The sequence below is a fragment of the Ziziphus jujuba genome, chromosome 9 (assembly GCF_031755915.1).
Source record: "Ziziphus jujuba cultivar Dongzao chromosome 9, ASM3175591v1".
Lineage (NCBI taxonomy): Eukaryota > Viridiplantae > Streptophyta > Magnoliopsida > Rosales > Rhamnaceae > Ziziphus > Ziziphus jujuba.
This window is the reverse complement of record NC_083387.1, coordinates 27,188,388-27,203,046: the sequence shown is the minus strand read 5'-3', so window position 1 is coordinate 27,203,046 and position 14,659 is coordinate 27,188,388. Positions and strand designations below refer to the sequence as shown.

The window sequence follows — 14,659 nt, the reverse complement described above, 5'->3', positions numbered from 1 at the left end:
GACTTTTTTTTTTTTTTAAATTACAGAAGGATAGCAATTTAAATATTTAATTTATATCTTTTATTTTTAATTCTAATTTTATAAATAAATGGTTAAAGAAAGCTTTATTAAGAGAATGAATAAAATGCAATATTAGTTTCTTTTTCCCCTTAAAAAGAGAAAATAGAAGAAATTTCTTAAATAAAATATTTTTTAAATTTCCCAATAAATAAAAATAAAAATAAAAATATTTTATTATGAAATTGTAAAGTATACATACATGTTTTTTTTACACATTATAGTATAAAAATATTTAATTAATTGCTTATAATTATGCATGCATTATTAACAGCTTACAGTTATTCTATATATAATTTTTCTTTTGTTTGAACACAAAAACAATTTTAGTAGAAGGTTTTATAAAAGACAAAAATGTTTTTTGAAATGTTCCCGCCAATTTATGTGACCCATAGCGCGTACTAGACGGTTCGTTTTAGTAAGGTTCCGTTTGGTGCTTCTCTTGGCAGAGAAATGATATTTATTTATTAAACAATAAATCAAATAAAAAAAATATATATATATATATATATATATTTTTTTTTTTTTTTCCAAAGTGACAATATTTAGCTAAAAATAAAATAAAGAATGTAATAGTTTTTAATTGATTAGATATGAAATTTTATTACTTCATTTATCTATTTTTAAATTGCATTAATAATAAACCAATAATATATTGCCACATAATTTGATGCATTGGGATTTGTAGGTAATAAATAAACATTTTTATTTTGTTGTCCTAAGAGTATCAGATTTATCAGGGTAATTTTTGACCGGCTTCGACCGAGAGAGACGCCCATTTCAACTTTCTCTCTAAGCTCCTCCATTCCAAGCTGGTTTATTCTTGGTGGGTATTGGTTGATTAGTGTAATAAAGTAAGTTTTCTTGTGTTTTTGTTTGAGTTTTGTAGATTTAGTTGTTAGATGCCTATCTTGCAGATTCAGAAACAAAAAACAAGGATATCAGGAAGAGAGAGAGAGAGCGAGGTACATTCTTATTCTATTGTTTTATTTTCAGTACATTCTTATTCTATTGTTTTATTTTCATACTGTAATAATAATGGCTTCCATCGGTACATATTTAATGGGGAATATTGGGGCTAGAGAGAGCGGGGAATATAATATGAGGCATGCAAAAATAATAAATAACTGGTTCCATCCCAGATGATATTTATGTTGCTGTTTAACTCTTTTTGTGAAATTTCCCTTAAATTTATTTCCATTTGAGATGTTGCTTTTTTGTAATGAATGGGTTCCATCAATATATAGTTAATGGGGAATATTGGGAGAGAGAGGAATATAATATTGGGAATGGAGAAATAATAAATAAATGGTGCCAATGATATGAAAGTTGCTGCTTAGTGCTTAGTTCTTTGTATAATCCAAAATGAAATTGTAAATAAGACAATGTGGAGTAACAAAAGAGGTTTTTAGTTCCTACAGCTCTAATGATAAACTCCTATGTATTTATATGTACATATATATATATATATATATCCTTAGGATTCAAACAGGGAATTATGTTATTCAATGTACATTGGTTTCCATAACATTTCTCAGGTTCCAATTGGTGAAAAGTTTGGGTGTCCAATTAAAAGAGTGGTGTTCTTTTGGTGTCTGGTAACCTTTTCTGCTCAACTTTCTCCAATTTCATAAAGTATGCTGAGCTGTTTGGAAGTATGGGAGTGTGGACTATGCTTAATAAGATGTTTTAAAGTTTGGGAGTGTGGACCTAAGATGTTTTGAACTTTGGGAGTATGGAGTCACTGCATAATTGACTTTTTTTATTTAATTATTTTGTTTGTTTGTTATGTTTCGATGTATGATTGAGCCTACTAATTAATTTTCAGACTTAAGTTTGTGAAGTTCAATAAACTGAATATAAACTAACCTCAGACTTAGATTTGTTTTAAAAGAAATAAGAATAGATATTAAACTAACTGTAAGTTGAATTAAACCAAAATTTGAAAATGATTGAAATGATTAAGTTGTTTGCTATATAAATGGAGTTTGAAGGATAATCTTAGTAAAGGTAATATTTTTTGTTTTATTCTCTCTTTTCGTTATGAAGGGAGTGTGTTATCAGCTTGTTCTTTGTAATTGTTGGTTAATGAAATTCTTGCTTTATTCATGGAGAAAAAAAGAAAAAATAATTATTTCATTGTAGCTAATATATACATGTTGACTGTATTTTATGTTAATTATTTAAATTTAGATCTCCTGTTTCATACACTTCCTTTTTGTTATGAAGGGATTGTGTTATCAGCTTGTTCTTTGTAATTTTTAATTAATGAAATTCTTATTTTATTCATGAATTTTGTTTTTTTTTTATATAATTAATTAGTTGTAACTAATATATACATGTTCACTATATTCTACGTTAATTATTTAAATTTAGATCTCTTGTTTCATGCTCTGACAAGCTACTAGGTAACTGGTTGTTCTTACCTAGCATATGCAAGCCATAGAGAGATCGCCTAGGGAAAATTCTTGTAATTATTGTATTTTTTTCGTGAGGATTATGGATTTTTTTAAGGAAGAAAATGTATAGTAGAATATGTTTACCATGTATGCATGCAAATATAGCTTGCTATTGCCTACTTTTGATATATCTTTGTTTGTCTAAATGGAACAATTTTAAAACTTGGCTTCTTTCATATATGAGAATCAAGTTATCATCAATCTCTATGTTCTTGGTCAAGATGTTTTCCATGTGTATATAGTCGTGATGTTTGTATTGGAGTGGGGGTTCGTATTTTGATTTTGTTGCCTGCCAAGGTTGATATTATTTCTCTAACAAGCAAAAGGCATTTGGGTGTTTTTGCTGCTGTTTTGCTGTTTAGACTGGATTACTCGTACCTAACAGATGTTATTGGATGCTTTGATTATTCCTCAAAGGACTTCCATTTTTTAAAGCTAAATGAATTTAACATAAAAGATACATTTATTTGGGAATAGAAAATGGTATTACCTTTACAATGGTTATTTACTGAAGCCATAGAGAGATCACCTAGGGCATATATATATATATATATATATAAGCTAGTAAAGCAAGTTAAGGACATTAGCAATTTAGTTCCCCTTGTGGAGTATGGATTTTTTTGCTTTTGCTTTTTAGTCATTTTACCCAGGGTTTTTCGGTTAGTGTTTTAAAATTCAATATTTTTTGCTTCCATATAATGCTGTTCAGTTTATAAACCAGATATATGCTTGTTTTGTATTCTTACAAACTCTTCCTGCTTCATTTTCTCATCTCATGTTTGTATTCTTTGTATGGCTTTATTTTCTGAGTTTTCTCTTGGTCAGGTATACATCATGGAAGTCAAAGAGGAAGACCCTTCATCAAGTCCAATGGAATCATCTGATGCAATTCCTGATGTTGAACCAACAGCGTCCACTGTAAATACTACACTTCAGCAACCACTTCTACCTCTTATTTCACCACTAGTCCCGCCTCCGGTTGTTCCTTCTGTTGTACCAAATCCTGCTGTGCAAAAACTGCCAATGACTTTTTCTACCACTGACATGGCTGTCCGGGCTTATCTTCGTCAGCTTAGATTGCCTATTACACTTTTTGGAGAAAGTGAGATGGAAAGAAGAGACAGGTTGCAAATGGTTTTGGTAACGCACTTAGATGCTGAAGGGCAGTTGGAGAAGCTGATGAGAGATAATGAGGAGGAGGAGGAGAAGCTTGCAGCTGAAGAGAGCAAAGATGAGAGTAATGAAAGGCAGTCGAAGAGGAGGAGGCTGATTGATGAGGAGGGTGCAGCTGAAGAGAGCAAAAACGTGCTGCTGCATAAACTGTCTCCTTTGTCCGATGCTCCTCTGGAAGCTTTAGCAAATGTAGCAGGTCGGCTGGGGCTTAAGGAGGTATTCAATTTTCGAGGTGCTTGCAAATCTTTCTGGCATGCTTCGGACAGATTCATTGGAAAGCTTTCAGATTGCTGGTTTCTGATATACAATGAAAACCCATGCACTTTCCTGACTGCAAATGGGAAATTATACCAACAGCATTTGCCAGAGTTAGAAGAACCAATCTGCCTTGCATCTAGCCAAGGATGGCTGCTGATGTTTAAAGAAGGATCAGGCTCGATGTTTTTCTTTGCATCTTTATCTCGCACTAGGATAGACATAAAGAGATTTCCATATCCAAGTGTGATTAATGGAGAAGCAATTGCTGTATTTTCTTCTTACCCAACATCTCAACATTGGAAAGTCGCAGTTTTTCAAGAAATAGGCGGTAATGAGGGGGAGTTGTACATTCTTGAATGTGGCTCTTCTGAATGGAGCAGAGTCAGATTTGAAGTTCCTATTGCTTTTTTCATGAGGAGACTTGGTTTTTTGGATAAACCTTGTGGAGGGTTTTTTTTCAGAGGAGGTGCTGTATTTCTTCAATGAAATTAACGTGATGAGTTATTGCTTTGAAAGGAAAGTAATAAGATTCTATACATACACAGATCATCCATCCTCGAGAGAGATTACAACTCCTGATCATGCAGTTGGGTATCTCCCTTGCCACAGAACCTTTGGTGAAGTAAACAAGGTGAAACAAGCGCTAGGACAGAGGAACAACAGTGTCACAATGACAACATGCGGCACCCATGTGATGACACAGGATGGAGATGATATACCAAAGGTGATTTTCAATGAAAAAATCAGAATCGGAAATCACCAGCCTTTTGTTCGTGAAGGTGCCAGCAGAGAAGAGGAGGTTGGAGGGATTAAAGGGGTTTGGTTTACTCCAGAGACATGCAATACAGCAGCTCAGTAGGTGGTTGGCTTGTTCTAGCATGTTCTTCATTGCTTTTGACTCTGATCTCCTCTTATTATCCTATCTGTTTTGTTGTTATAAGTCAACTCTAGTATTTTGTTGTTATATTCTTTAGTTTGGACTTTGGAGCAAATGCTAAAACAAAAACTTTACCAATAGGTTTTATAGATAACTGTACAGTTTTATTTTCGATCAACTTCCTATATAAATATTGCATTTTGGGTTGAATTTTCCTTCAATTTTAGGAGTACCATAAATTTTCAATTATTTTTGAAGTACCATAAAATTTTAATTATTTCTGAGAATATATAAACTGATATACTATTAATACCTATTTCTTGAATTGTTGTCACTTTTCTCATAAAAAAGAAAAAGAAAAAGAAAAAGAAAAAGAAAAAGAAATATTGTTGTTATTATTTGTATTAGGAAAGTTGCATATGAGGAGGTTGAAAAAAAAAAAAAAAAGTTCCATATTGCATTTTAGGAAATATTGATTATAGATCAATGCATAATTATCTGTCTTGGTTTGATTGATAGAGGTATGTAACCAAACCCAATAAAAAATCTATCAAATAAAATCGTATATCAAATCAACTACCTAAATGAAGTAATTATTAAAAATAATCTAATGCAATTTGCGTTTTAGATTAATACAACATATATATATATTAAAGAGCAAAGATATAAGGGAAAGAACTAAGCAAATTGAGTGTCTTTAATGTTAAATGTAAATTGTCATATACATGGTACCATAGCATAAAAATAAATACTGATTAAATTTAGGTGGAAAAAATGCAGTCAATTATAAAATTATTTTTTAATGACAATATACATAAAAAAAATATTTATGATTATTAGATATGTATATATATATATATATATATTGGTATAAGAACTTCATAAAATACTTAAACAAACCCATTGTTTTTTTATTTTTTATTTCTCTCGTAAGTGGCTGTCAATTTATAGTAGATATGACCAAAAAAATCCGATAATAAACCAAACTATTAAAAATGCTCTTGTAATAATTCCGGCTTGGAATAGGATATGTAGAGAGAATCTGTACTGCAACTGCAAGGCTTATCAGAGATATTAGAAATCAATTAGAATTTTTTTTTTCTTGATATTAATATTGGGGGCTATTAGAAATCAATTATAGAAGTTCATAAACTGTAAGATTGCGATGCGTGATGGAGACCGACTATATAAAATATGTTCCAAAAATTAGAATTTTATCAGTCAAATAATACCTGTAGTTGTACACTAGGCCAGGGACAATAAAATTTATATATTCAGGACTTCTCCACAAGTGTTTTTTATTTTATTATTCATTGGATATATTTTATTTTGTTTTATTTTACGGTTGCATTATGCAAAGTATTTAAAATAGCTTGAGCTATTGAACAAGTATTTTTTTATAGGGTTTATATGAATTATGTGTTTTGGAACTAATATTTTATAATTAGCTCATTATATATGTATATAGGAATATTAGTATGAGTGAAGTTGGACATTACATGATAGGCCATACTCATTCATAATTATTGAATTCACACGATATGATGGTTATAAATGATTCTCATTCAACAAATGATGGATAAGTCCCTTGTAAATACAATCCTACATAATATTATTATTGAACACCTTGTGCGCATGCTTAAATCTAGCCACTTCAACTATCATGCACCTTCCTCCAAAGACGAAATGCAAACAAAATAATTGAGTCTTTGGACTTCTGCCACAAACAGTACAGTATTAACGTTATTAACAAATAAAAATAAATATAAAGGATGTATATATTCGAATAAAACTAATCTGATGTTAATTAATACACTTTACTATTTTTTTTTTTGGGGGGAAATACATTATACTATGTATTTCCCAAAAAAACAAAAAAAAAAAAAAGGGAAAAAGAAAAAAGAGAAAACTATGCTTGTTGGATAGTTTAGTTGGAGACCAATCCCACGTTTCTTGCAACTGAATTTATCATAAGCCACACTGCGCGTCTGACATTAAATTAAACTCCATTGAATCTGTTAGGTTGGTCTATCCTACATTCTAATTTGCTGATCAATGTTTTTCTTAAATCTTTTTTGGTTTTCATAATTTCTTATAAATTTGAAGATACAACTATATAAATTGGTTAAATCTATATATAATTCAAAGCGCAAGATACCACATTGTGTGAAATTTGATATTAGTATTTATAGATCAATCATATAAAGGTAGTGTAAACCAAACAATAACTACAATGAATAAAATATCGGTATTGTTATAGGCTTTAAAGAAAATGTGAAAGTAAGCAACACTACGATCACCTTCAACCATAGGCTCTTTTAGCCCTTGATTATAAAGCCTCTTCTATACTTCGCTCTGCTCAATAATATTAAATCCATCCCCCTTCCATTTCAAATCCATCCTCCTTCCATTTTTTGAAATACATTTTATTAAATATTTTATTTGGACTAGTTATAATTATATGATTCACTTACAATTTATTTATGCTAATAATAAAATTGGCTTATTTATTGACTTTAGCAGTAAAGCCTTTGAACTCACACCCCTGTAATTTAAAAGCTCAATTGGATTATTCTTTTTTTTATCATTATTATATTACTATATCGTTATATAATGTATATATATATAAAATTGGGATTAACTTATCAGTGAAGGTACACAATACATACAATATGGAGAGATTATGGCTTGAGGCATAATAGTGCGAGAGTGTGTTTATTAGGCACTATTCTTGTGTTCATGTTTTCTATTTTGTAAAATTAATATTTATAAAGATTCAACTCTCTCTCTCTCTCTCTCTCTCTCTCTCTCTCTCTCTCTCTCTCTCTCTCTCTCACATCTTATAGTATAGTGCATGTGTGTAGATCATGAAAATATAGTGCTAAATTGTTGGTAATTAATCTATATGATTAAAGTTGTTAATTGATTTATTTCGTAAAGCACTAACAATTAATATCAAAGCTGTACACACGTTCATAATCTATATGAATGGGGTATTGGATTTCAATTTTACTGTATACTATTTTTATGCAAAATTTTAGAAACCTTGTTTTTGATTAAATTTTGAACTTCATTTAGCAACCCAAAAAAAATATAAAAAAAAAATCCATTAAGACTGAATTATTAACACCAATTTAATATAATATAATATGATATTAGATACAAGTATTAACTTTATTAGTAAAAAAACATTAGATTGTTATATATAAACATTTGTTAAGAATTATTGGCTAAGTACCATGCTTTGCTCACTGATAGAAGGATGAGCTTTCAAAATAAATTCTGATAGAATCATATATTGCTCAATCTTGATCAGTAATAGTATTATCAGTATTGATCAGTTAGGGATTGGACCATTGACAATAATAAAGAAGATATCCATAATATGTTTGAGTCCTCCCAACACGTGTGCTTCCTTTTTGTATTCAGAAAGTATAACAGGGGGCTCTAAAAGCAGTTCAGTGGATTTGGTGTGCAATGTGTTTGATTGAATGCTCCAAGGAAATCTACATAGACACCCTTGATACTGCTTGAAAATGTGAAGGTATACATATGTACCCACTTTCAAATACTTTAATATTCTGAGAATTATGCAATGAGTATTAAAAAGGCCAATAATTTAGCATGTAGTGCCCATAACCATTATTACTTACTACATTTTGATTCTCATATTCATATCTAGCTGTAAAGTAATGGTTATTACCTTATATAAAACCAATAGTTGTACCAATTCATGTTCAAACAAAATTATATGGTCGACAATACTTTGGAATAACATGATAATTTTAATATCTTTTATTCTCTTTTCATAATATGCTGTTAGTGAAACCTTTTTCTCCCTGTAGCATACATATATTAGGGGTTATCATGCTTTGAGCCATGCAGGTTTGGCAGATCTTACATAGTATTAATATCTTTATTGATATTAAAAGGAAGAGCATATTGGAGCCATTTAGTAGAACCAGAATAGGATTTCATATGAAGCTGACACTACATTGTAAAAGTAATGCAGAGAACAGAATGCGAGGATGCTGCTGAGGAATTTTCCAAATCTTTCATAACTTTTATAGATATGTGATGCAAATCATGAACTTTGATCTTCAAGGTCTCTGTTTCTTGCTCTGCTTTCCTTCTTTCGCAGCAATATTATGTGTTTTTTTGCAAGGTGTTTTTCTTTGCATTTTGTTTGTTATAAACCTAGATTATCTTTTTATGGCTGCTCTCTGACTATACACAAGTATATTAAAATATAAGTTCACATGATAAGTATAACTCGAACAACTACCTCTTTCTCGAGGAGATAAAATTCCTAGAATTTGTTAGTGCTATCATAACATTAGCAATTAAATATATATCAATTGCAGCACTAAGATCTATGCACAATTATAGAACTACATTTAATTAAATTACTAATTTTTTAAACGCAGTTATTGAATCATGAATAAAATAAATTTTTTAATCTGCAAAACAGAAAACAAGGTGATAGAAACAGATATTTAATGGACACACTTCTTTCTAACATTTCTCCTTCAAATTTCACTTAATAGACATCGTAGATTCGTCAAAACCCTAATCGCAATTTTATATATCGTATTATTCTTACTGATAACTTATTCCCAATTTATTTATTTATATATATACAAAATAATTAATAAATAAAATAAAAATAATAATATATATAGTGAATATAATAATAATATAATATTAAAAATAGGGAATATGTCAAATGGATTTTTAGAGATAATAGGTCTTTTAGTCCAATAAGCAAACTAAAATATTAAGTGCGTGCTTATAAAGCTTTACTGAAAAAGTCAATAAACATATTAGTCCCATTACTGGTACAAACAAACGTTATATGATTATGGCTAGTCCATATAAAATATCTAATAAAACTTTCATGCATGCTCTCAATGGAAAAGTGGCATCATTCTTTCACGTTCATCACATTCCTCACATTTTCTAGCTCTCAATCAAATTCATGAGTGTATTTTGATTGTTACTTTTGAAACTATATATAGTCCAAGAATATTTCCTCAAACTCTACAATTTTTCTGGGAAGATATAGCCATGGATAGCAAAGATGCATGTTGTAGCATACCCACCTTCTTCTTCAACAAGAAAGAATGGAACCGTGCCATCTATTTCCTCTCCATATACTACTATGGTAGGCAAGACATGGATCCCAGTCCCAAAGTACCCAAATCTCAGGATATTACCCCATAGTGAGCCTTTGATTGGTTGATTATTAGTAATGCAATGTTCTAATCTCAAATTCTCATCAAAGATGATCAAAGAATTATGTGGCGAAGAAAGCCGGGGCCGCAAGAGGATGATCCAAATGCAAATAGCGGTGCTTGTTGAGGAAATTGGTGGCGCCGTATCAATGAGTTATTACTCTTTGTAATTATGTTTGCAGAGCTTGTTAGAAATTTTGAACATCCTACTAATTCGATCTGCATCTTATTAGGACCTTTCAAAGAGAGTAATGAAAGGATCCGTTTTATGGGGAGAGAATATTAGTGACCCTTAAGAAGCCATCAACCTGTTATTGGAGGATAAAGAACAACTAGGACTGGTTTGCTTCCTTGTTGAAGGTATTAAACACTTACTGTTATCCCTTGGTAGATTTAACTATTCTTTAATTTTCTCCCTTGGTAGATTCAACTACTCTCTCCTAAAGACACAAACCGAGTAGCTCACGAGTTAGCTCAATGTTCTGTTACTTTAAATGAATTTGAATCTTGGATAGAACAAGGACGAAGTTGGCTTTTTCCTACTATCAAATATTATGTTTATTCTCCTACTTATTAATGAAGTTTTTTCTAATATATATATGACAAACACTGATGAAGACATTATTTTATTAGGCTTGAAGAAAAAGATTAAGATTTCACTACAAGAACTAGAAGTTCAAGAAGTACCATGGAAGTTGGATAAAGTTTGACTAGTGCCTTAAAGGTTCATTGGCTCTTTCAGCACTTAGGTATAAAGCAATAAAATTAAAGCCTCTTCTAGCCTTCTCCTCTCCTAAACCATCCACTTCCTCATTCAAAATTAACTCCTTAATCTAATGGTCAGCTCAATAATAGTAAATCCATCCCTATTCCGTTACTTAATCTACTCCTTTCAAAAACTCTATTCTATGCTTCAAACAAAATAATATAACTTATGTCTTATTTTGGAGGCATATGGACATATTTGGATCAATATTATATAAACATTGTTGCAATACACAATTCCAAATTCTATAAATAATGGATGTCCAGCAGATAATTTATACATTGTTTAGAGCACACCAAAATAAATATTCACAGATCAAAAAATGGACATAATTAATGAAAAAGAAAAATAGAAGGGATGCTGATGGTCAGCCATATACATATATATAGCTGTTTGTCACGGAGCTAATGCTAGTAAATGAAGCCAATCAATGATGGCTGTAGACTCGCTCATAGACTCCCCTACCTCTGTCAAGTTGCCATGGTCATCCAGTGCTCCCAAGTGATTCAACCTCTCCAGTGCTCTCATCAATGTCTCGGGATTTGGCCGATCCATAAAATCAAAACGGAGCAAATCTTCAATCCCCAGCTTCTTCAAAGTTAACACAGTATTTACCAAATCGGTGGATTCCAGTATTTCTGGTTTGGTATGAGGAAGAAAAGCAATATGAAAACTCCTCTCAGGGTACAACCTAAAGCATTTTCCCGGTCGAGTTCTCCCAGCACACCTCGTTCTCCAGTCTGCGCTTGCTTGAGTTGTAGGAACTGCCAATATGGCATCGTGGCCAAGCCAAGGGTCATAGACTCTACGTTTTGCGAAGCCAGTGTCTAAAACATACACAATTCCATCATCAATCATGGTCAGTAAATACTCCGCTGCAGTATGTGTTGATAACACAATTTTCCTTTTCCTTTCAGGATCGTTTTGGTGGTGCATTAGCATTGTATCTGGAGAATACAGAGGAAGTACATTAGCAGCGCCAGGACCAACAACATCTTGTGCTTGGGCTTGGCGATTATTATCATTATTATTATTGTAATTATCAATTTCTCTTTTGATTTCGTGACATGCCTTTTCTATCTCTTCCTCTTTGGAGAGAAAAACAAGAATATCTCCTGCTGGTTCACTCATATGCATCTTGACAACTGCCTGAATGGCGGCTTCCAAGTAATCTTTTTCGAGTTCTAGTGTGTAAAAAAGTTCAACAGGATGAAGCATAGCCTGAGGAAGCTTGACGAGTGGTGCACCTTGGAAGTAATTCTCAAACTTTCCATGGGCTTCAAGAATTGTAGGAGCACCCATCACAACCAGCTTCGGTTGGGGTCTGTTTTTCAACACCACTTGTTTTAGAAAAGCAAGTAGAATATCTGTGGCCAAACTTCTTTCATGAGCTCCATCAACAATTATAACTCTGTAGCGTTCCAGCAATCGATCACTGGCCGCCGCCATTGCTTCTCTTACAAGCATGCTATCAGTTAGATACTTTATAACAGTCTTGCAACTGATGCAGTCTTCTTCCAAAGGAACACTATAACCAACCTCTTCTCCAATGTTTACACCCATCTCTTCCGCAACGCATTGAGAAGCTGAGATTGCAGCCAATTTACGAGGCAGCGTGCATGCAATCATGCCTTTGCTACCATCATCATCATCGGCAAGATCAACCGCCTCCTCCTCTAAAACAAATTGAGGAATCTGAGTTGTTTTACCACTATAACTATCACCAACAACAATTACCGTCTGATTGGCTCTCAAAGCCTCCAAAAACTCCTCCTTCTTCTGCCAAACCGCCAAATTCTTCATCCTGCTGCTCTCCATTGCGATTCGCGATTTTATTCTTATCTAGAACTTTGGAAGATAGAGATGAGGGATATTTCTGCTGTGTAAACACTAGCTATTAGGGACATCTACAATATATACATATATACACACACGTATATGAATAGTATTATATAATTAGGGGCTACAATATAATTTCATTTATTTTTTGCTTCAATTATAATTTTCTAATAGAATTAGGACTCTTTTACAAGCAATAAAATATAATTTCCTAGACTGTTATGGTTGAAATTAATTTCCTTGTTTCCCAAGAATTTCGTTTTTATTCAATTTCATTTGGACTCATCTAGCACATTTTAAAATTTGAGCAGGAATAATATTTCTTTACGACTGAAACTAGGAAAAAAAAAAAAACAATCGGATAATTGAGGTTTTTTAATTATTATAAAACTATTGATTTAGGAAAGTTGCATATTGTTGGTGTTAGGAAAGTAAGTTATTTATTTATCCAAAAAAGTAAAGTGGACTACTTCATTTATCAACCAAAAAAGAAAAAGGAAAAAAAATTCCATTAAGCCTGAATTATAAAACCAATATAAAATATGATATGATATTAGATACAAGTATAGAATTTATTAGGCAAAAGAAATTAGATTGTTATATATAAACATTTGTTAAGAATTATTGACTATGTACCACGCTTTGCTCACTGATAGATCAAGTTAGTTATTGGACCATTGATCAATATTATTCTCGGTATTGATCAAATTATGTATTGGACCATTGACAGTACTACAGAAGATATTTATACCATATGAGAGATCCCACATCGGTTGGAAAGGGGAACGAAGTATGCCTTATAAGAGTGTGTGGATACCTTTCCCTTGAGAGGCCTTTTAAAACCGTGCGGGCGGGGTCCAAAGCAGAAAATATCTCATGCAGGTGAACTGAGCTGTTACAGTTGGAATCAAAACACCAGATCATACCCAGATCAGTGTGCCAGTGAGGACGCCTTGAGAGGCCTTTTAAAACCGTACGGGCGGAGTCCAACCAAAATTATGTGGTCAACAATACTTTGGAATAACATTGATTATTTTAATATCTTTTATTCGATTTTCATAATATGCTGTTAGTGGAACCTTTTTGTCCCTGTAGCATACATATATTAGGGATTATCATGCTTTAAGCCATGCAGGTTTGGCAGATTTTACATAGTATTAGTATCTGTACTTTTTGTCCCTGTAGCATACATATATTAGGGGTTATCATGCTTTAAGCCATGCAAGTTTGGCAGATTTTACATAGTATTAGTATCTGTACTGATATTAAGAGGAGAGCATTTTGAAGCCATTTAGCATAATCAGAATAAGATTTTATATGAAGCTGATACTACATTGTACGCAGTAATGCAAAGAATAGAATGTGAGGATGCTGCCGAGGAATTTTCCAAATCTTTGAAAAATTTTATAGACATGTAATGCAAATCATGCACTTTGATATTCAGGGTCTCTGTTTGTTGCTCTGCTTTCCTTCTTTCACAGCAATATTATGTGTTTGTTATGCAAGGTGTTTTTCTTTGCATTTTGTTTGTTATAAACCTAGATTATCTTTTTATGGTTGCTTTGACTAGACATAGCTAGGTTAAAATATCAAGTTCACATGATAAGTATAACTCGACCAGCTACCTCTTTCTCGAGGAGATAAAATTCATATAATTTTCATCCTCTCAATGGAAAAGTGGTATCGTTCTTCCACGATAATCACATTCCTCACATTTTCTTGTTCTCAATCAAATTCATGAGTGTATTTTGATTGTTACTTTTGAAACCATATATAGTCTAAGAATATTTCCTCAAACTCTGCAATTTTTCTGGGACGATATAGTCATCAATAGCAAGGGTGCATGTTGTAGCATAGCCACCCAGGAAAAGAGTAGTGTTCTTCTTCAACAAGAAAGAATGGAACCGTGCCATCTAGTTCCTCTCTATATACTATGGTCGGCAAGACATGGATCCCAATCCCAAAGTACCCAAGTCTCAGGATATTACCCCATAGT

The 14,659-nt window shown here is 32.1% G+C and overlaps 2 protein-coding genes across 3 annotated transcripts; one reads left to right on the top strand and one right to left on the bottom strand.

The window, feature by feature from the left end:
- Positions 1-764: 764 nt before the first annotated feature.
- On the top strand, positions 765-5,022 carry LOC112492972 (uncharacterized). 2 transcript variants are annotated; one of them, XM_060820235.1, is made up of 4 exons: positions 765-883; positions 975-1,022; positions 1,596-1,655; positions 3,342-5,022. In XM_060820235.1, exon 4 carries the CDS (start codon positions 3,351-3,353, stop codon positions 4,431-4,433), a length of 1,083 nt encoding a protein of 360 aa, XP_060676218.1. In that variant the 5' UTR covers positions 765-883; positions 975-1,022; positions 1,596-1,655; positions 3,342-3,350; the 3' UTR covers positions 4,434-5,022. The 2 variants fall into 2 exon arrangements, with proteins under 2 accessions (XP_060676218.1, XP_060676219.1); XM_060820236.1 differs by lacking the exon at positions 1,596-1,655.
- Positions 5,023-11,220: 6,198 nt separating this feature from the next.
- On the bottom strand, positions 11,221-12,642 carry LOC107427798 (probable pre-mRNA-splicing factor ATP-dependent RNA helicase DEAH2). Its single transcript, XM_016038192.3, has one exon. The coding sequence runs from the start codon at positions 12,640-12,642 to the stop codon at positions 11,221-11,223; it is 1,422 nt and encodes a 473-aa protein (XP_015893678.3).
- Between the last annotated feature and the right edge of the window lie 2,017 nt (positions 12,643-14,659).